The following is a 21270-nucleotide window of genomic DNA, read 5'->3' as shown; positions in this document are numbered from 1 at the left end:
GTACCTCCCTCCTGACGCTCCTTACCTGGCTCATACCTTCCTCAAGTACCTTCTACATCTCTGGTACCTTTTCCAGGACCTGCCAGGTACCTTCTCCTGATCTTCGGTACCTGCCCCAATAGTTTTCCTGCCCCCGTACTTCCCTGCACCCCCGGCACCCGCCCTGGCACCTCCTCGCAGCCCCGGTCCCCGCCCTGCCGTGCCCCTGCCCGTGCAGCCCCGGTGCCGGTGCCAGGCAGTGCCAGGGTCACACCTGGATGAACACACGGAGTAAATTGTTGCTGATTGATCAAGGTGTCGTTACCATCCCTCTGTTTGACCAACAGAACTAGAGAGCACGTCAGGATTTTTACAGACTTTCCTGGGTGGTGTGTCAGTTATTCCAGCCTTTCAAAGTGATGAAATACTGCCCTGGGTGGCCCAACCAGCCTAAAAGTGACATCCACTCTCATGCAATTTTGGTTTTGTGGTGCCTTTTATGTGTGGATTTCAAAGCATTCGTGCAAGAAAATTAAACTGATCAAGTCTGTACAGTCAATCCAAACAAGAGCAAAAGACTGATTTGCACAAATTCAAACAGAATTTGTTCAGGTTTCTGCCTGGTCCATGACTTCCCTTCTGGATCCCAGCAGAATGTTCCAGTGATGTGGTTCCAGCCCTGCCTTCCAAGAGGAGATGAAGCACCAGCAGAGGCTGTCCTAAGAGGCAGCAGGAATTCCTTCCTTGAAGGGTCTCAGAACTTGATAAGGCACTGAACGACTTGAATAGCTTTGACCTCAGCCATGCTCCAAAGAGGAGACGAGACCAAAGGTTACACAGGGCCTTTTCCAACGTGAACTATACCTAAGGTGAGGTAAATTGTCAGTATGGCAACAATCTCACCTTGTGGCAAGTAAAGATTTACACCTTACATATTTTAGCCATATTTCAGGCCTTGATAATGTGGATACTAATACACATTCACTCAAAGAATGAAGCAACAGCTTGTCTGGACTAGGCTGGAGTCCCTGGAAAAACAGCTGGAGTGGTGTAAGGGACCCCAGTGTCCTCCTTGGGGACACCACCTCGGGAGCCCTTTTGGCTCCCACTCTGCCAATAGTTCCACTGATACTCAACTCTGCTACTGGCAACAGCTTCACTCAGAAACATTTTTTATAGATGTTTCAATATTTTAATAATAAAAACCCCCCAAACTTCAACAGCTGAAAACATTGGAAGATGTATTTATTACATCATAGGTATCATCTTTATTGCAAGTCTCTCAGGTTTTGGTTACCTTGCCTGTTTTCAAGCATTTAACCCACATCATAGTGAAAACCTATTGCTAATACAAAAACTAAACCTTTTCCATAATAAACGACCTATTGATTCATCATTCCTTTATCAGAACAAGTAAAAACTACAACTGAAATACTAAGGCTATCACTGAAAAACCAAGTTACCAAGGCTTTCAGTGAAGCTTCCTATAAAAAATGTGTAACTAGCAGAAATGGTGGTTCTGCTCACTTACATGAAAAATACACCAGAAAACTGTCCAACTATAAGCAGAAGACAAATTCTATCAGTACCTATTCAGTCCAACAGTGAGTACACAATTTCTGTAACAGTAAAAGATTTGCCTCCTCTGTGCAGCGGTATTTAACCACATTCAGTGTTTTCTGTCACAGAGACATTTTTCTGCACATGCAGCATATTCAACGCCTGACAAAATGTTCCACCTGCTTTAAACATTTCACTTATTAAGAGGAAACAGATTCAGACACAACAACATTAACAGCAGTTTCAGACATAAAGTATTCATTTTAGCAATATTGCCTTTTCTTACAAATGGTATAGAGCAAGCTACAAAAAGTTAACTCAAAAGTTGCATAAATCAAATGCTCAAGAAGGTTAAACTAAGTTCCAAATTAATGTAATTTTTACTGATAGAGATTCTGTTGCCTATGATAGCATTACTGAAAGAAATTGTCAAGTTATGGTAAATTAAATTTACAATGTGTAACATTTCTGTCAGCTGTCACTGGAAAACAGGAGTCCAAGCCAACCTAAATTCTCCAAGGGCCTGAGTTGTTCTGGCAATACCTCACTGTTACAAAGGCTGTTCTTGAACACTCTGCAACAAAATCTAAAGCACTCTCAGATGATGGCATTGATGTCCTTTGTGGGCTTTTTTCATCTATAAAATGAAGATAAAAGAGAAAATATCAAGATAAATGTTGCCCCAAACCACTGCACTATTACAGAGCAGTAGACAAAGGCTTGTCACTTAATTGCTCCCGTGGTCTCCAAAGCACAGGAGCAATGCTTCCTGTGTGAGGGTTGGATGGATTAACCACTGGGAAACTGCTGCAGAGCCTCTCACAGATCAGCAACACAACAGAGGCTGAGCAGAGAAGAGAGCAACTTCCTGAGAAGCACAGGGAATAATTCAGTCTTTAGTGACACTCTCATTCTCTTCGTACCTAGTCAGGGGGTAGTGGAAGGTTCCAAGGCTTCTGGTCTTTCCCTACTTTAGTTCTCTCTCTCCAAGCACCGGCCCTGATGGAATTACACCAGAGACCATTCTCATGGGCACTGCACTGACACGAGACACAATCCATGGCTGCACACTCTGAAAACCTGTCTTTATTTCTGCAAGTCAGCGGGCTAACGATGAAAACTGGGCTCACAGCTTTTGCCAGCAGTAGAAAATTCAGTGATGAGTACCTGCATCTGTAACCTGTAGTACTTCTTGGAAAGGTCAGCACTTGTCCGTCCTTTCTGGAAAGGGTAAGACCACAAAATCAAATTCCAGTGGTTGCCCATTTTTTGGACTCCTTTCAAAAGCCAGTTGATTTCTTCAGTTGTGAAATCTTTTCGGGCTCTCCTCTTGTTCAAAGGTCTCATGCTCATGGCCAGGGAACATGTTTCATTGCCCTGCAAATAATTATTTTGGTATCATTAAGAATTATGTAGATGTACATACTATTTTGCACATGGAAGTACCATATTGCTGGCAATTCAGCATTAAATAGTCATAAAGAAATGGTCACACTGGCAAGGGAACCACGCTTTTTCATGGTTTCTTCACTGTCACCACTTACTGAAACACAGCATTTTTCTGTGATCTTCATTTCTATTGTGCCTACATATTTTATTCTTTTAGCAGGTTTATTCCTTTAGGTTTCTGTTACTTCTGTACTGTGCAAATCTTCATCAACACAGGAAAAATCAGACCTCCAGATCCAGCATTCTGAAAAGATGTCAGCTGAAAAATGCTGAACTCAATTCAGGGCTAAATCAGTGTGACTGGAGTAGAATCAACACAGGAGTATTTTTTTAACAAGGTTAATTTTGCTACTGGGCTCCTGTTAAAAGTGGCTAAAAAAGAAACTACGCAATTCCTAGTGCTTCTATTGGCCATTTACAAACATGTCAGTGCATGATTAGGCTTTGCATAACTAACCTCATCAAGTGAATGCATGGAAGTTTCTTTTAAGTGGTGACATTTCTGGCTGCACATCTCTTTGACTCTCTGTCTCTTCAGGTTAGCATCTTGGGTTTTTTGTAAAGCTATGAAATTGTGAACAAGGAGGCCACTTAGTCACTTTAAACTAACTAAAACCTACTGAAAAACTGAATATAAATCTGTAAATGAGCATTTATTCTAATGAATCTGAATATGGAAACGTTGCTTTTTTAGTAATATCTCATTCTCCTTAGATCTTTTTCTCATAATCCACATTAAGACATAAGAACTACTGAGGAACCAGAAGCAAATAAAAGTATTGTTGATGTTCAAGAGGATTTCTGTGAGAGAAAGTATAGCAGTGTATTTAAATTCATAGTCATTTATCTCCAATAGCAAGGACAGGTGCTTCTCTCAATGCCATGACCTAAATGCAAACACTGATCTTTCAGTTGTGCAGATCAGAGAATTCATTTTCTAGTAGTACTCACACTTTTCACATGCAGGTGTCAAGTTATAGTTCCTAGTCCACCTAGCACTTCTACTATGTTCAGGTCTCTCTGAAGTATTCAATCTGTCTTTCCTATTTGGAGTCAAAAGAATGCCTTAAAAATAAACAATAAAAACCCAAACAATAAAACATTAAACATCTTTCTTAGAAAAAAACCCAAAACATAAAACACAGGTTATGTTTTAGGAATTAAAATTTAAAAGAGAACCATCTTTTGAGCCACACCACTGGTAGAAAGACTGGAAAATTCAGTGTACTTCAGCTTACAGCAAATGTGTACTTGCTAAAGATATTATATTATTGTAATGGGCTTTCAAGATGAAATACAGTTGCTTTGGTTGGGTTTTTTACATTTTAAAATACCTTTGTGTCTTTCATAAGACAAATGAATCAATTTCTGAATCTGAAGGGGAAAAACACAGGTTGATTTAAAAATCAACCTAATCGCTTTTACTGAGCATTAATTAAATAAAATAACCAGGTAAACAAGGCTTTTGAAAATAAGAGTACTAAAAATAAATTTCTGGTGGGAATTTCAAAATTCGAATTTCAATTCTCGTTTCAAAGAAGAATTCATTCTAAAGGATTCCCCTTGTAGTTGTTTATCACAAGACACAAGTCCTCAGCAGAGCTTCCAGCAGGAACAGGAATGGGTCTAATGGAATTACATAACTGGAAGTGCCTAAGGAGTGGTGCTGAATCCAGGTTCAGGCAGCTGAGCTCTGCTCTGAGCCTGACTAAACCTCTCCATTTTAGAACAGAATGCCACAAAACTGAGAAATAGCAAATGCCATGGAAAATATGCCTAACAGGATTCAAAACAGGATCAACACAGCAAGTGCCAGATAACTTTGCAGGGAAATAATGTGCATTACACAATTTCATTATGATAGTGTATGCATTTTCTGACCTAATAATATATAGATTATTCTCAGAATCTAGAGGAAACAAAAGACAAGGTTGTTTTGTTGTTTGGTTTTGTTTTTTACCAGAGTTTCCCATGGTAAAGTTCTGCAAAAGAATTAATAGACGGTAAGGGCTTTTCACATCAACTTCCAAACCAAGCCCTTACTTTGGAGAGTATCCTTCTTGCTGCTAAAAGTCGGTATTTCTTTATGCAGCCTGTCTTTCTTCACTGGGGCCAGCAGCATCTCTAGAAAATATAAGGTAAACACCAGTACAAATGCCAGTAAGTAATAACTGTTTAATTTTCAGAATTCCTCCTTTAAACCAGAAAAATATAGGATGTGCTTCTATTTAATTCATTAAGATTTCTAAGTATCCTAGACCTGCAAGTGTGTAATATTGACTGAAATTATTTTGGTGTGAGGTCATACATCTACTCACACATATTTCAACTTAATACATTCCTTTCTCTCAGGACTTGACTATTTCTGGCAAATGTGAGAGTCTTATCAAAGCCTCTAATGAGCATCTGTCACCATGGCAAGAAAACACAAGATCCTTCAAACCAGAAGTGGCCAGTTCTGATCTCACTTAGTACAAATCACTGTAAATTAAAATCCATGAGTGAGTTTAAAACAGCAAGATAATCAGAAGCAAATAAAAAGTTCAGAATTTTAAATGCAATTCAAAGCAATGGTTCCAAGTACTGAAAATAAACTCCATACTCTGGTGAGTTGCAGATCTGCTGTTGTTACCAGCTGCCACCCTGCGGAGTTCCCCTCGGTATCTTTCTTCAGCCTCCAGGATGACTCTGTGGTGCTCACACCTGTGCAGGCAACTCTGCAACATCTTGGTGAAGGTTTTACTGTTCAAGGACAGCCCTCCTGCTGTGCAGCCTGGGAAAAATAGTATACTGCAGAAATAGCAATCACAGCTTCTGAAGAAGCCGCCACAAAGTTCAGTGTTTCATTTTGCTCACTAGGATCAATTTGACTCCAGGTTTTTCATACTCATGTCATTTTTATGTGTCTTCTTGAAATATTTTGCATTGGATCTCCTAAAGTTTTTTTTTTTTTCAGCATTTTATGGGACTAAGTTATACTGCACTTCCACTCCAGAAGTACTGAGTGAGGCACAGATCCTCTACAGAACTATAAACAATGGTGGGATGGGAAGACACAGGACTCAGTTCCGTTTGCACATTTATCCAGGAGCCAAAAAAGATATATATTATGTACAATGTATGTATTTTTTGAAACTCTGTAATGTAAGAGTTACCTGTATTAAACTGAATCAATGGTAAATCTAGTTTAGGCATGAATTCCCTCACAGAAAGCTTTGCTGTTCATTTTTGAGGACATTCCTGGGATGATTTATGGTTTAGATATCCTTGGATGCTCTCATGGTTAAGTTACATCAGCTGAAGGAGAACTTGTGTGAGGAGTCACAGGAAGGGCACAAGTCCATATCTGTAACATTCTACCTTAAGATAAAGCAGTGCTAAAGCTCAGCTTGAATTTGGTTTGACAACTGGAATGAAAATGATGTTCAGAGGTGGGTTATAGAGTGCTTTAGGGGTTTTTTGGTTTTCTATGGGTTTTTGTTTTGTTGGAGGTTTTTAGATAAAGAAACATTGGCTTGATTACAAAATCCACTCACAAATCCAGAGTACCAGCAGCATTCTCATGACCTACTGATGGAGCAGGGGAGGAAGTAGAGCCTGGGGTGACTGAGGGCTGTAGTCATGGATTACCATAAAACTGCCTGCCTGTACTTCACAGCAGTGAGGCACAGAGAGCAGAAGGGCTGCAGAACACCGAAGAGGCTTAGCAGGAGAATAAATGAGGGAAATGAGCAGGGCTATGTGTCCTTCCTCCCTGTCTGCAACCAGAGAAAGGAGGAAAACACCTGCTCAAATATTCTTCTAATTAGGGGTTCAACTTTTAAGTCACTGTATGTTCTGTTGTCACACTATTACATGGACCGAAACTGCAATTTGTCATCTTTATTTCAATATAGGTTAGGGGGGAGGGGAGGGGAGGGGAGGGGAGGGGAGGGGAGGGGCGGGGCAAGGCAAGGCAAGGCAAGGCAAGGCAAGGCAAGGCAAGGCAAGGCAAGGCAAGGCAAGGCAAGGCAAGGCAAGGCAAGGCAAGGCAAGGCAAGGCAAGGCAAGGCAAGGCAAGGCAAGGCAAGGCAAGGCAAGGCAAGGCAAGGCAAGGCAAGGCAAGGCAAGGCAAGGAAAGGAAAGGAAAGGAAAGGAAAGGAAAGGAAAGGAAAGGAAAGGAAAGGAAAGGAAAGGAAAGGAAAGGAAAGGAAAGGAAAGGAAAGGAAAGGAAAGGAAAGGAAAGGAAAGGAAAGGAAAGGAAAGGAAAGGAAAGGAAAGGAAAGGAAAGGAAAGGAAAGGAAAGGAAAGGAAAGGAAAGGAAAGGAAAGGAAAGGAACTGCTGACTCTTTAAGGCTTCTTTATGTACTCTGAAAAGAAAGAAAAAATGACCTAAGATAATATTTACCTAAACACCTTAAATCTGCCATTTTATGGGATGATGATGTAGCTGAAGTACTTTTGACTCTCTCAGTTTCCTCTGAACAGAACGAATGTTGATCTAAATGAGGGAGGAAAAATGTCACTAGGAAGAGTAACCTATCTTTTGCCATGGTAATCATGCATCTGCATGATGACATTCAACTGCATTTTCTATTTGTAGATTGTTAAAGTTTAATTAACATAACAGCAGAAAATCCAAATGAAATGTCTCAAGTTAAATGTCTCACATTCACATTTCTGTAATTCCAGAATAACCATGTTCAATTCAGTGGTTTTTCATCATTCTCCCAAAAAATATTACTTCAACTTGAACACAGCAAATTAATCCTGTAAACCCACACTGCTTAACTAAGCCCTATAAACTTTATTCCTGTTTGCAATCAGATGCTGAAAAATGTGACATATTGGAATAATACACATTCTCAGTTTAAACAGGTGTAACCTGGAGATCAGCAGGCCACCTGTAAAGCTCCCGTTCTGGCAAATTCTAATCTAATGAATACTTAGCAATTTTATAAATTAGCAGAAAACTAAATAATTAATAAATATTTGATTGAACATTTCCCAGTTGTGAAATAAATGTATCAGACTAGGATTAATGCAAATCTGAAAAACTTTTCTCTTAAACACATGTTCACCCTGTAGGGACAGCATCAGGCAAAAGTCACTCTCACAGGCAGGTTCTATCCCAGCCTTACAGGCACGGGACCAAACCTGCATTTTCTATTGGTGGCTTTCACTGGTCAGTACAGATTGAACACTAAAATTAATCTCTGATACATTCATTTCAATAGTTAAAATCATTTTTTAAAGTTAAAGCTAAAATATGTATTAGAAGGAAAGTAGGATAAATGTTGTCATGGTAAAATTGTGTACAATATAAAATTCCAACACTATGCAAACCAGTTAAAGGATATTACACATAAGGCACCTCTGTCATCTAATGATACAAAACAAGTGATAAAAAGTAGTGATAAACATACACAAACCTAATTAAAATCTCATTCAGAACAAAATCAGCTCAGAAAGGACTATGTGTAGGTGTTTGTACCTGATGTCCATCTCTGTTTCATATTTCTAACAGGCTCTGCTGGTTGTTTAAATAACTGTTCACTGGGAAGATCAAAATGTGAACAAATTAAAACAAATAAAACAATAAAAACAACATACAGCTACCTGCAAATAAATATACACATTCCAAGGGCACAACAAAAAAGCACATTAAATACATAAAAGAGAAAGCTCTACAAGAATTATTCTAATTATCCCAAGTTATTGAACTTACTGCACCCAGCACGTAATCAGTGCACGTTAAAACTTGTTTCCCAGAGATCTGATTGGCATTTCTTGCAGTCTGTTCAGCAGGGAGTGCAGAGCTGTCACTGGCTTCCAGAGTAATTTGCAATTCAGATTCACATAAAGATTACCAAGTGCACATAAAGCTCTCACAAAGTCTTCAGAATATTGTAGCCTTCACCATTTGCATCAAATTCTCTAAAAGGTAATTGCTTTTCTTCTTTTCTCACACTAATTAACTTCCATGCAACCAACACACTGCTATGATACCATGATTGAGCATTTTATGTCCCTGACTCCCTCTGAAAACTGCAGGAGCAAGGAACCTAATCCATGGTTACCTTACAGTAACTCCTGTGTTCACACACACACATATTCAAAAAGAGATTTTTTAAATTGATATTTTAACCGTTTTGTGCATCAGAGCCCAGAAGAACAAGTAAAGAAGCTGTGAAACTAAACTAACCTGCAGTAAATCAAAATTTACCTGAATGTACCATAGAAAATATCCAGGCTCTTGGTGATTTCTGTGGTAGTTGCAGAGTAACAATATAATACCAGGAAACTGCACAGAGCAAGGTGCAGCCAGACACATAAAAAAAGCACATTAAAAATGTGGAACTCAAAAAGCCCAAAACTAAACATAAAGCCCACCCAAAATGTAGTTTGGCTCATACTTTTCTGTTGACTGTCTTGAGGAATATTCCAGATTCCCTTTTCCCTTTTCTCTTCCCTTTATCCTTCCCTTTATCCTATCCTATCCTATCCTATCCTATCCTATCCTATCCTATCCTATCCTATCCTATCCTATCCTATCCTATCCTATCCTATCCTATCCTATCCTATCCTATCCTATCCTATCCTGAAATAAACAGTGAGAACTTTGGGGCAAAAGCCATGGATGATTTTCAGCACTGTGCTGAAGACACTCAAACGTGCCCTGAAAGAGGCTCTCTGTACAACAGCAGCACTCAGAGATCAGCAGCTTTGTTACTGCAATGACTGTAATCTTTGATCTGTGACCTCAAAAACAATCTCTAGTGGGCCACCAAAGGGCGATGTCTTTACACTGGGAAAACACCGCGCAGATAGTAACAGATGATTTAAAAGCCTGTCAATTTGGAATGACTAAAGGAAAGCAACTTGGTATTTCTGCTTAGGTGTAAGAGTCTTACCCTGCTTGAAGACCAGACCGACTATTTCCACAAGCAGTTTTTCCATTTATATTGTGACTTGGAGGTACACTGTCTGTTTGCAGCTTAGTAACTGAACATGGAATGTTCCCCTGTTCAGTTTGTCTGGTAGAAGCTGTGTCCATAGTGTTCACTGTTTCATTTTTTTGTGGAGCAGAAGTTACACATGGAGCAAGAACCTGATGATTCAACTTTGAGGTCAACTGTGGACAACAGACATCTTTATGTGTTCTTTCTGTGCACTTCTTTGGATCAGCAGGATTCACTTCATGGGATTTCAATGCTTCAGAATTGGCTACTGAAGATTCGTCTACAAATATTTCTACTTGCTCTCTTTCCTGTATTGAAAAATAGTGGTTAGTGACTGTGTAAGCTCTATAAAAATGCTAAATAAATCCATTAACAGGATTAACTAGATAGTCTAACTCTGAGGGTAAAGCAAGTTCCAGAGAAGGTTCAGAAAACCCCCTGACTGAGCAGAGAGCCAACAAGACAGCAATGCCCCTGAAGGTGTTGAGGGGGTACTTACTAAGTGCCAATTTCAGGCTGAAGCAAGAAATTTGCTACTAATGCAAGGCACTGCTAGAACTTAAGAGCCATCCAAATAACCCATAGACTTGCTGTTCCAAACCCACAGATACTTAGCACCTTTAAAGCACAAGGAAAATATGAAACAACTTTATCTCAGCTTATGTTCACATTCTACTTTATCATCTATCCCACCACAGGCATACAACCCTGGCCATTTCATGCATGCAAATATTAAAATTACAGGTTTGAACCCAGCAATTAAAAATAAATTCAACTTCTTTCTCTATCTCATAGAAAATCTGGGTTTACAATAAACTAGAATAATTCGTACAATACAGATGCCGCCATTCACTGCGCACCTGTAACTCAGTCTGATCTATAATAATGATAAAAGTTGCAGGTTGTAGTTTCACAAAAATCCAATGTTTTTCCTGGGTTGTTTTTTTTTTTTTTGCTCACATTGAAATTGTCTTAAGGATTTACTTTGGCTTGCTCTTTAAACTCTGGAAAGATGTGATTAGTTTTATCCTATTTTGGTAAATAGGCCAACCTCATCATGCTGTTTTTCAATCGAGTTTATTCTGTGTAAAATTTCGTTTGCTTTCTTCCAGTAGTCTTGTAGACATCTTTTTCTGACTTGCACATCCAATTCTTCTGCATTGTTCACATTTAATGAGTTATCATGTAATTTCAGAGACAACTGTTCAGCTTTATAAAATAGAAAACAACACTGATATTTAAAATTTTATCAATTAACTTTTTAAAAAGTATTTATTATATTTTAGTATGCTGAGGATCAGCCCCAATAATTTAATGCAAAATAACAATTTTTGTAAAACCTAATACATGAATGTTAACACACTTGAAATATAAGCTGCAGTTACAAGAGGTGAGCTTGCAATTATAATTACTATGATCTGTTTGCAGAATGATGCTGTGAAAAAAAATTACTTTTTCATTGACTTAACTCTGGGTTTTTACCAGTATGAGTCTCTGCTTTTTCAAAAAACAGTTCCATATTAATGGACACTATAAATCCCCACACCCTCTCAATCTTACACAAACCTCTCAGTTATGTTTGCAGCACAAAAATGTAGATAGAGGTTTGTTTTTTCCTAATTAGCAATTGCACACCCTCCATGCTGTACAGATTAGAAGCCAAGGTCTCTCTGTTTCATGAGTGATATTGTACAGATAATTAATTTTAAAAAAATGAAAGAGAGGACCTAAAAATACATCCTACTTCAGAAAAAAAAAGATCAAGATTTCTTAATATTAGAAATAATGTAGTCACACTGATTTCAGGCTTGATTATCTCCTGGTTTATTCTCTCTCTCTAGTGTTACATTCCCAGGAAGAGAGTATCCACTGGGTGGTAAATGACAATGTTCATATTTTTCACAGAATTTATAGATGGGAAAGCTTTAAGAACTGGCCCTACATGGAGAGTTTTCACAAAAGCATTATTGCAACACTGTTGGAATTTTTACTTCTCTTTTTTCTGCCTAAGTCAGTTCTTGATGACAAATAAGTCACTTTCTGTGCAGAAAACAAACATCTCCTGGAGTACACGGAATTACAAAGCTGCTACAGTTAAAATCACATAGGGAATTAGCAGAAAACAGATGGAAATAATCACTGTAATTTTTAAAGCAATAACAGCAAGCTTACTCATTTGTTTGCAGTTCTGGAGCACAAAAGTAGCAGCTTTGATGAGTTCCTCGTCCTGAGATTCTGTCAATACCTGAATCATAAGTGGCAGACCATTGTGCTGAAGCAGCTCCCACTGGTTTTCTTCTAGAACAGGGCACAGCAAAGGAAAAGAGGTTGGTTTCAGCTTCACACACCTTAACCTTAGAGTAATTTTAGGAGCCAATACTGGCAATTTTCTGTAAGTTTCTGTAAAAAAAGAGATTTTCATTACAGACCCAAGCCTGCTGCAGTGGCAGCAGGAGAGCTTTACATTACACAGGATGATTTGACCAGAACTCACATTTCTGTAAAAAAACTGAAGGATGACTGAGACAAATTTTAGGATGGAGTTCCAAACTCATTTATTTGTGGCCTAAAACATTTGAATAATGACTCCTGTATTTCTTTTCTTCCATTACCTGCTCTTGGAGTAGATATGCTACATTTCTGTGAGGCCTGAGATGCAGAAATATCAAAATCTCAAGGTTTATAATCAGCAAAATAAAATTAGTAGTTTAATCCTGGTCTAGCCAATCTGTTCCTCCTCGTTTATAGTGCAATTAGCTAAATTTTTATTGTGATTTCATTCACATATCTATTCATACAACTGATAACTTGCTAAAAATGGTTCTTTTTTGTTTAAAATTAATAAAAAAAGAAATTTAAGAATTAAACATTTTTATTTTGACCGAGTTGATATTTTAAGAGAAACCTTTTTTCTGTGGGTTTAACCATTTTTCTATTCAAAAGACATTTTCCATTAAGTCTTGCTTCAATAATTCTTCATGAAAAAATGTCTGTTAAAATATATTTATGACCTATTGAGCTAATTATTGAACATGTTATTGGCAGTCAGAGGATGAAAACCAACCAGAATTTTTGAACATAAGCCCTTTTTCTTGTTTACCTAAACATACATGAGAAAAAACAGTAATACAAATGAACTTCCCTTTCTATTTACTTGACTACCACAAAATACCAACTGAAGTGCTGTACTTTCACCAGATATGCTTGGGAAAGTCCTGAGTTCCTCAGGACAAAAACATTTCAGGGCTACCTACTACTTATGTGTCTTGAAAACCAATGCTCTTGCATGGCTCTTACAAATATTACTGGCCTTGTAAGCAGTGGACAGAAGCCGTACGTGCCAAGGACCATGAAAAGAGAGCTCAAGACAACTCATTTGCTATGTCTGGATTGTAGCAGTTTTCAGGTCTGGATTAATTACTCCCTGTGATCCCCAAGTCCAGCTCTGAATTCCTGCACATTAGTCTATTTTTCAAAGCTACTAAAGACACTTCCTGCTAACAAGCTTTAAAATTTAAAGATAGAACATTATAGAAAATTTTTTTCCAAATATTGACATCCTACTATTTAATAGAACTCTCCCTCGTGTTCCAGTCTTGATGAAGTGACACCACTGGAGGAGTCAGTGAATGAGAATTTAGAAGAATCTGACAGACAGGAAAAAGAAAAAGCAGATCTTACCACAAACTTCAGTACAGTGTCCAATTGTCAGAATAATACTGATTTTTTCTCCTGTGCTCAGTGTCTCATTGGACAGCAGCTTCAGCAGCTCTGACACAGTGTGATACTTTGCCAAGACAACACCCATGGCAGCTGTTTGTTAAAATAATTGGAAGGAAAATAAACTAGATAATGAGTATACAGGAATGATCCAAATGTAAAACGCTGGGGTTTGAGGAAACTCTACAGACCCCTCAAAGCCTTGGGCCTGCTCAGCCCTGCCCTGTCCTGCTTTTAACAGTTCAGATTGCCCCACCTCTCCTGTGCTGCTCCCAAATCCAGCCCTGCCCGTCCTCCCAGACTGTGATCCATGACATGACTCAGAAGATCTTATGAACAAAGGCTTTGCACTGCGCAAGTTTTGGAGATCCCTGCTAAGTTTCTCATCATCCTTTATTAGCCCCAGCATGGAGCCAGAGAGAGTTGAACAAGCTTTGAGAGACAGAGTATCTTCCATAAAAAGAGCAGGGGGCAAGCCCTTCCTGGCATGGGGAACACCACTGCAAGTCCATCCATGCTGAGGCCTAGTCCTGTCACACGCCGATTTGAAACTACACTCAGAACTAGAGCAGGTTTATGCTTTTAAACTCCTGTGAACTTCCATCGGAAGCTCTTACGGCAGAAATGTGAGATACACCAACCATGGCCACAGCACAGGCTCATCAGGAATCACAGGTTTCTCCAAACCTTCTGACGGAACACACAGGACCTCACTAGGAGAGCAGTACCCAGCCAGCAAACCAGAGCAGAGGTGTGCTGTGCAGAAACACATTTGTTCAGCTTCACCTCTGAATTACTAGAGCTGTCTAAAGGTACACAATTTATTATTCAGGCATAGGTCTAATCCAGGATCCAAACTGACTGGGCAAATCCAGGCTCAGAGCTCAGCTTTACTTACCCAGGACTAGCTGTAGCATCTTATCTTTAATTTTCATTGGGGTTTAAATGTCACTGTACTTATTTTAGCAACAATGGGACAGTAATCCACCTCAGATGAACCGAATCATTCCCCACTTACACCTTTGAATTTTAAAAAACACGGCAACATCCACTGGGATGTATATAACTTAACTATCACTAAGCGTCCATTTATATAATTTTTCCACCAGCACAAGACTTCAAAAATTGCATTTTAAAGTTACCACAGATAAAAAACGTCTTTTCACTCACAGTTATTAGCAATGCAGGCATCCAGAGTCTTTGTTACTACCACTGCAAGTTTCATGCTGGAGTGACTTGTACAGGAATCATGCATAAGCTCAAGGAGAACTTTGGCTAATGTATCCAATCCTCCAATAGAAACAAAATATTTCTGCACATATGCTTAGTGAAAAAAAGAAAAAATGTGATTAAAGCAACAGAGTTTGCAAATTATTTAAGCATTTCACCAAGTAAGTCCATCACAGTTCTTCTGTGCATGTGTTAGTCATTACATTTCTTATACAACAGAAGCTGGATATATATTAATCTCAAGAAATGTAGTAACTGCATATAAATTAGTTACAGGAAAACATGATCCTAATATGTGCACACAAATGGCAAACATCATGCTTGAGTTCTACATAAGTCATTGTTTTCAGTCATGCAATACTGACTTTTATTTAGAAATACTTTTAATCAAAACAGCTTCCAAATAGTTTTACTGACCTTCCGAAATACAATCAGTTTGTGGCTATTTGTGGACTTGAGCACAGTGTAGTGTAAGTGAAGATGGTGGAATACAGTTGTCAGAGTAAAAGTTGTAAGAACAGCAAATGACTTTGTAGAGATTGACAAGAAAGAAAAAAACATTTTACTCTCTAATTAAACGTACTTTTATCAAATGCAAAACTGTGCAAAGCTTGAGTTGCACTTACAGTTATTTGCAACTGTGAGACCAAGAAATGAACAAATAGGACGAACTATCTCCGGCTTTGTGCAACTCTCGAGCCACTCTTTGGCACAGGGAAAAACTGAACAGCAGATGTTTTGATTATCTTCTAGAAAAATAAAAACAAATTACCCCAAATCAAAATGCAATGAAATGAAATTTCAGCTGAACAGTAAAAATGAAACCAAAGTTTTACCAATTTGGAGAATATCTTTAAACTTCTCATACAATTTTCAGAGCAACACGTACCATTCTGGGGGTTGTTCACACAGGCACAGAGAGTGCTGCACACTGAGGACCAGAGCTGATAGCAGGGATCAATGTTTTCGTCTGACAGATTCTTCTCAGAGGTGGAGAGAGTTGTTCTGTTCAGGACAATGCAAACAAGTCCCAAACAGTCAAGGAAACATAGCTGCTAACCAGTCTATTATTTGCCTGTTTAAATTTCAACCCTGTTTACCTGAATAACTGCAGCAGCAGGCTGATGCAGCCTGTATCTCTGACATAGGTTTGCCCATCTTCTAAAAGAGAACACACACAAGACTCTAGAGACAAATGCTATTGCAGACAAAATCTTAGTATCGAGTTTAATTTACATACATACATTCCCTTGCCCAAGCACATCCCCATTAGTAAATACAAAATCGTATCAACATATTGGTAAATAACCTTTCTATGTCTCTCTTTTTCTATAAACTCTCAGAAACTATGAGTTTGCATTTGCAAACTATATTTTTAGAGCTAAACCACGTTCTGATGTTTAAGGAAAACCCAGTGAGCAATGACCTACTTAGACAATTCAGGTTCAGTTACATGCAAACATTCATCTTTATAAGTTAACTTCACCAAAACATTAGTTATTGAATGTTCCAAATTTTGTACTGCAGATTGGCAAATAGAAAAAGAGTGTTGCTGTAACACAGAAAAAAACCCAACTTACTATTATTTGAAACCAGTACTAAGATGACATAAACAGACATTCTTTTCAAGTTCACACCAGAATCCTTTTTAATTAAAAATAAAATGAGGTCTTCAAACAATGCAGAAGTACACAAAGTCTGTTGACAATACACTGAAAACAGAAAGTGAAAACCATTAAGTCCTAAAGTAAGGCACTCATAATCCTAAATTATGAAGTCTCAATTGAGGCCAGTATGTGGGGAGTGGAGACAAGGCAGGACTAGGAAGTGACTGAGGGTTCCCCTCTGCAGTGAGTTCTACCACCCAGGACCCTGGCAAGCTTTGAACAATCCAGGGGTCATTTCACACTTGCTGCTGAGGGAGAGGAGGAGTGCAGGTGTCTGGTAACTTAAAGATACCCTGTGTGCACAAATCAACAAGGCATTGATCAAATCTGGGGATGGAGAGTGCAACTGCGGCACCTTCATTGCCCCTTGCTCTAACTGACAATCTTGTAGCCTCATTCTGTGAGACTGAGCAGAAGTAATGACAGGGGGCCCTAATGCACTTAGAAATAGAAAAAAATTAATTTTATTACCATTACTCTCCATAATAATCCCCAGTGTAAATAAAGCTGCTTCCTTTACGATGCAATGAACACTCGACTTGGCAAGGTCATTTATAAACATCAAACCACCAATTTCTCGAAAATATTCACTTGCTTCACCTACAAGAGGAGAAAGAACAGAAACTTTTGCTTTTGTTTCTCTGCAAAATGAAAGGCTTCTAAGACTTTTCCAGCATCTCAAACCTTATATCCTTTAGACAACATTTTTACAGTGCCCACCAGTTTCTTAACACACATGGTGAACATAAATGACTGCATTGTTTCTAAGGAAAAGCCTTTCTTACTGTTTTGTTGGCAAATGGAATAGATAGTGATCAAAGCCTCTTTCTGAGACAGAGGGCAGTCCATCTGATATTTAAGGCATTCAAGCAGTAAGTTCAGATCTGTTTTCACATCTAGGAGCAAACACAAAAAACTTCATTAAGATTGTTAAATTTCTATATATTGATCTAGTCAGCATTAGAATAAATCTGTCCAAAATGTAGTATGCACATGTATTTTTAAAAAGGGGAAAAAGCAAGCCAAAATGGAGCTACATCACTTCTATTCACTCACAAACAATAAACCCAGAAATATTTCTGTCCACAGTTTGTTATTAGAGCATGATTTCCTTTGTAGAGTAACAGCCTCCTTTTAATATTTCTCACCTTTAGTTACTAGTAACTGCCACTAATATTAAATTCACAATTGCAAGGTGCATTAAGTGTAAATCATACATAACCATTAAATATTCAGAGTGCAAATACAGTTGAAAATCTATGGAATAGTAAGGAAAGAGATGAAGAGCACAGGGCTACTCCGTGGTACTGAGTTACAGGAGACATAAATCATGCACCACAGCAGCAAAGCCCTCAATCAGGTGGTTAGAGACATAACACAAAATATTCTCTCAGGACCTACATACAATCCCAGGTGGGTAAACAGACTTGGAAAATATGTTTCTTAGTCTTTGGGGTATAATTAAAAGTCCTATTTGATAATTATTTCTAATTGCAACAGAAGATATTGTTTGTTGTAAACTCTTACAAGGTTTAGGGGTCCTTAAAGAAGTTAAAATACAATTAAAATGTGGATAAATATTAGCAAATTAAAAATAAAAAGGTGACTTTGTGGTGGTGTGCTTCACTATGTGTAGGTTATTTGTTATTTGATCTACTGTTTTCATATCCAATACAGTATTCAAAATTTGGCAACTAGGAAAAGGCACATTTTCCCAACTGCCCACCACCCCACAACAGGCCTATCACCGTCTACTAAAACTTTGTAAAATTGATACAGACAAATTATAATAGGTATCTTACCACACTGATTTTTCTGCACCTTTTGAGTGTCCATTTTTGGTCTGTCTCTGTTCTTGTTCTGCAACAGCAAGGAAAACGTGTCTTTGCTTCTGTTCAGATCAGCAGCGTTTATAATATCTGCAGCATAAATGACATAATTTTTCTAAAATGCACTCTTTCCAGTTTTCTGCTTTTACTCTGTCATCTCACACACACAGAGTTTAATGTATTCTTGTATGGCAAAGTTTTCCTTTGGAAATGCAGTATTTTGTAATAACCCTGCATTCGTAACTACCAGGTTATCTTTTGAAAGTGGACATTCTGCAGAAATCAGGTAATACCATGTTACCACTGAGGGGCACTGTCGATGTCCCTGTCAGTAAAGAATATCCCCTGCTCTGTGCCACTCATCACAACAAAGCTGACACAATTTTCCTTAAAGGAGTGGCCAACTTTGCCATCAGCCAACAACTTGCACTAAGACCAAGCAATGTTACTTACAGGGTGAACACTATAAAACACTCAGCGTCCTGCTGCTCAAGGTGCCACTAAACCATCAGTATTGTTCTAGTAGTATTGATCACACCAAAGGCAACGAGCACAGAGACATACTCCTTACATTAAGAATTTATTTAAATTTACCAAAGACATTGTCACATTACGTGAGCCATGTAACCCACAAAACTCCACAGCATTGATTCTTCACAAACCCAATGTGGCAGCCTCTGAGAGCAGAGCAGCAGAGTGACATTCCGGTTTGGAAGCAGAAGGACGGTCCCTCAAACATGCCCCAAGTGCCAAACACAAAAGGTTGATGCAAGGATCACAGTAACCTATTACAATTTCTCCAAAAATTACGTAGCTCCAGGTACAAACTTTGAATCAGTGGCAAATTCGGCTTAATAATAGATTAGTTTTCCTCCTCAAAGTGGAGCAAACTGCTTGAAACAGTATCCTCATCTTAATGAAGATAGCCCTGCTTTCCCTTTAGTGACTGATCACCTCCATTCCTTTTCTTCTTCCATTAGAGAGGGAGAATTTAGACAGCTCATCTCCCTTTAGCCTTTCAGAAGTGATAACAGACATGCATTTCATTTTCCTGCAAATCCAATTCTGCCACAACAGGGAAAAGCTTTCGAGCTTTCCTCACCTCTTTTTGTCCTACTGCTACCACCCCGTCAGCCTAAGAAAAAACAAAACCCACCCAAACAAAAGGAAGACTGTAAAAATGAGCTCGTTCTGGAGCTAATTGCATTTCAGAAGAGCTTTATTTAATACATTTATACCATTGTACAATATAGGAAGCACAAGGGGTTTTAAACTGTATGTATACAAGGATACATCTTGACCTTACCTGGATTTTTTACTTTTGCAACCTACAGAAGGTATACAAAAAAGTATTTATAAGCCAGCCTACATTAATTAGATGCAAATAGCTCACCTCTGTTGTTGCATCACCGGGCAAGGTGGAAAGACAAGCAACTAGATTTGCTTCAACAAACATCTGGCAAATGTTGCATATAAAACAGATTACCTCTTCTCCATCAGTTATGGAAAATCACCCAGTAACATCCCTTCAAAGCTCAAATCACTCCTGCAGAAGTGCAGATCTCTCAATGTGTGTGTTCAGCAGCACTATAGAGCACACGGCTGGCACGGTCAGTAGACCAGCCAGCCTAGGCGGGACTTATCCTTTGAAACCCAGGGACCAAACCTCAGAGGGGAGAAGTGCGGATTGTTGTCGTCCAGTGGAAGCCAAACCCCACAGCAGCAGCTGGGGCCGTGAGGCCGCTGTGCTGTGGAACAGGACTTGGGGGTGGCCTGGCCTATTTCAGCTCCCTCCCACCCTCCTCTCTCAGATGAGCTGTGTGTGATTTACAGCTCATTATCAGAGCTACACTTTGAAGTCTTAGCAGGCACTCCAGATCAGCTCGAATATAAAAAGGAAAGAACATATAAAAATTTTAAAATAAAAAAGGGGGGGGGAGGGGGGGGGAGGAGAAAGGCAGCAGTCTAAAGATGGAACAGCAACTGCATTCTTCTGTGAGAGGGCTGGGGAATCCCGAGGGGGGAAATGGGGCACGGCTCAGGTACCTGTGACCCGGCGGCACGGGTAGCTGCGGGCAGACGCCGAGGCGAGGCGGATCCCCGCTGCCCGCCGGGCTGAGGGCTCGGATCTCCGGGCTGCGGGGCAGCGGCGGCCCCGCCGGCCTGAGGGCAGCGCCCGGCCCGGCCCGGCCCCTCAGGAGCCGCCGCAGCCCCAGCGCCGCCGCAGCGCCTCAGGGAGCGGCCGCCCTCGGACTCGTGACAGCCCTGAGCCTTCTCCGCCGGACGGGAAGCACTTGGAATTCTAGAAGCGTAAGGGGTGGAAGAGATGTTTAAGACTATCCAGTTCAACGTCAGCCCAGTACTTCCACTGCAAACCCTAAACCAATAAACCATTTCCCAGCGTCAGGTCCAGAGGCCTCTTTAACACCTCCTGGGATGGCAACTCCACCACCTCCGTGGCCAACCTATTCCCAAGCCTGAACAATGGAAAATTTATTTTCTAAAATCTAACCTGATTTCCTCTCTCAACGTGAGGCCAGTTCCTCTGGTTCTTACTGCACGCCCAGTGGAACAGACCGGCCCCGCCTCACTGCACACTCCTGTTAGTGAGTTGGAGAGAGCGGTGAGGTCCCTCCTGAGCCTCTTTCAGACTGAACAAACCCAGCTCCCTCAGCTACTCCTCATGGGGCATTTTCTCAACCCTCCATGAGCCTTGTTGCCCTTATCTGGACACACTCCAGCCTTTAAATGTCCTTTTCCACGAGGGGCCCGGAGCTGGGCAGAGCACTCGGCTGTGGCCGCAGCAGTGCCCAGCACGGACGGGCAGGCACTGCCCTGCTCCTGCTGCCCACACTGCTGCTGGTACAGCCCAGGTGCCATCGGCCTCCTGCCCCC

At 39.8% G+C, this 21270-nt stretch overlaps 1 protein-coding gene across 1 annotated transcript; it reads right to left on the bottom strand.

Moving 5' to 3' along the window:
- Positions 1–1909: 1909 nt before the first annotated feature.
- TERB1 (telomere repeat binding bouquet formation protein 1) lies at positions 1910–19831 on the bottom strand. Its single transcript, XM_066194450.1, has 21 exons — positions 19769–19831; positions 18349–18406; positions 17332–17442; positions 17018–17146; positions 16460–16591; positions 15980–16040; positions 15769–15884; positions 15506–15628; positions 14820–14972; positions 13611–13742; positions 12102–12227; positions 10981–11138; positions 9882–10237; positions 8462–8523; positions 7376–7468; positions 5591–5761; positions 5032–5112; positions 3940–4053; positions 3446–3552; positions 2707–2916; positions 1910–2176 (listed from the first exon to the last, which is right to left on the bottom strand). The coding sequence occupies exons 1-21, from the start codon at positions 19829–19831 to the stop codon at positions 2126–2128; spliced, it is 2607 nt and encodes an 868-aa protein (XP_066050547.1). The 3' UTR covers positions 1910–2125.
- Positions 19832–21270: the final 1439 nt, after the last annotated feature.

Source organism: Chamaea fasciata, unplaced genomic scaffold, assembly GCF_029207755.1.
Source record: "Chamaea fasciata isolate MVZ Bird 193981 ecotype frontalis unplaced genomic scaffold, bChaFas1.0.hap1 SCAF_12, whole genome shotgun sequence".
Classification (NCBI taxonomy): domain Eukaryota; kingdom Metazoa; phylum Chordata; class Aves; order Passeriformes; family Sylviidae; genus Chamaea; species Chamaea fasciata.
This window is presented reverse-complemented; position numbering and strand designations above follow the sequence as displayed.

Bases quoted from the DNA above. Each gene is read 5' to 3' on its own strand.
- TERB1 (XM_066194450.1), bottom strand. From the start codon at position 19,831: ATGTTTGTTGAAGCAAATCTAGTTGCTTGTCTTTCCACCTTGCCCGGT. The intron at 16,041-16,459 runs GTAAGTTGGGTT...GTTCTCTTTTAG, and splicing joins AGTACTGGTTTCAAATAATA to AAGATGGGCAAACCTATGTC. The intron at 5,762-7,375 runs GTAAATATTATC...TATTTTTCCCAG, and splicing joins GGCAGATTTAAGGTGTTTAG to GCTGCACAGCAGGAGGGCTG.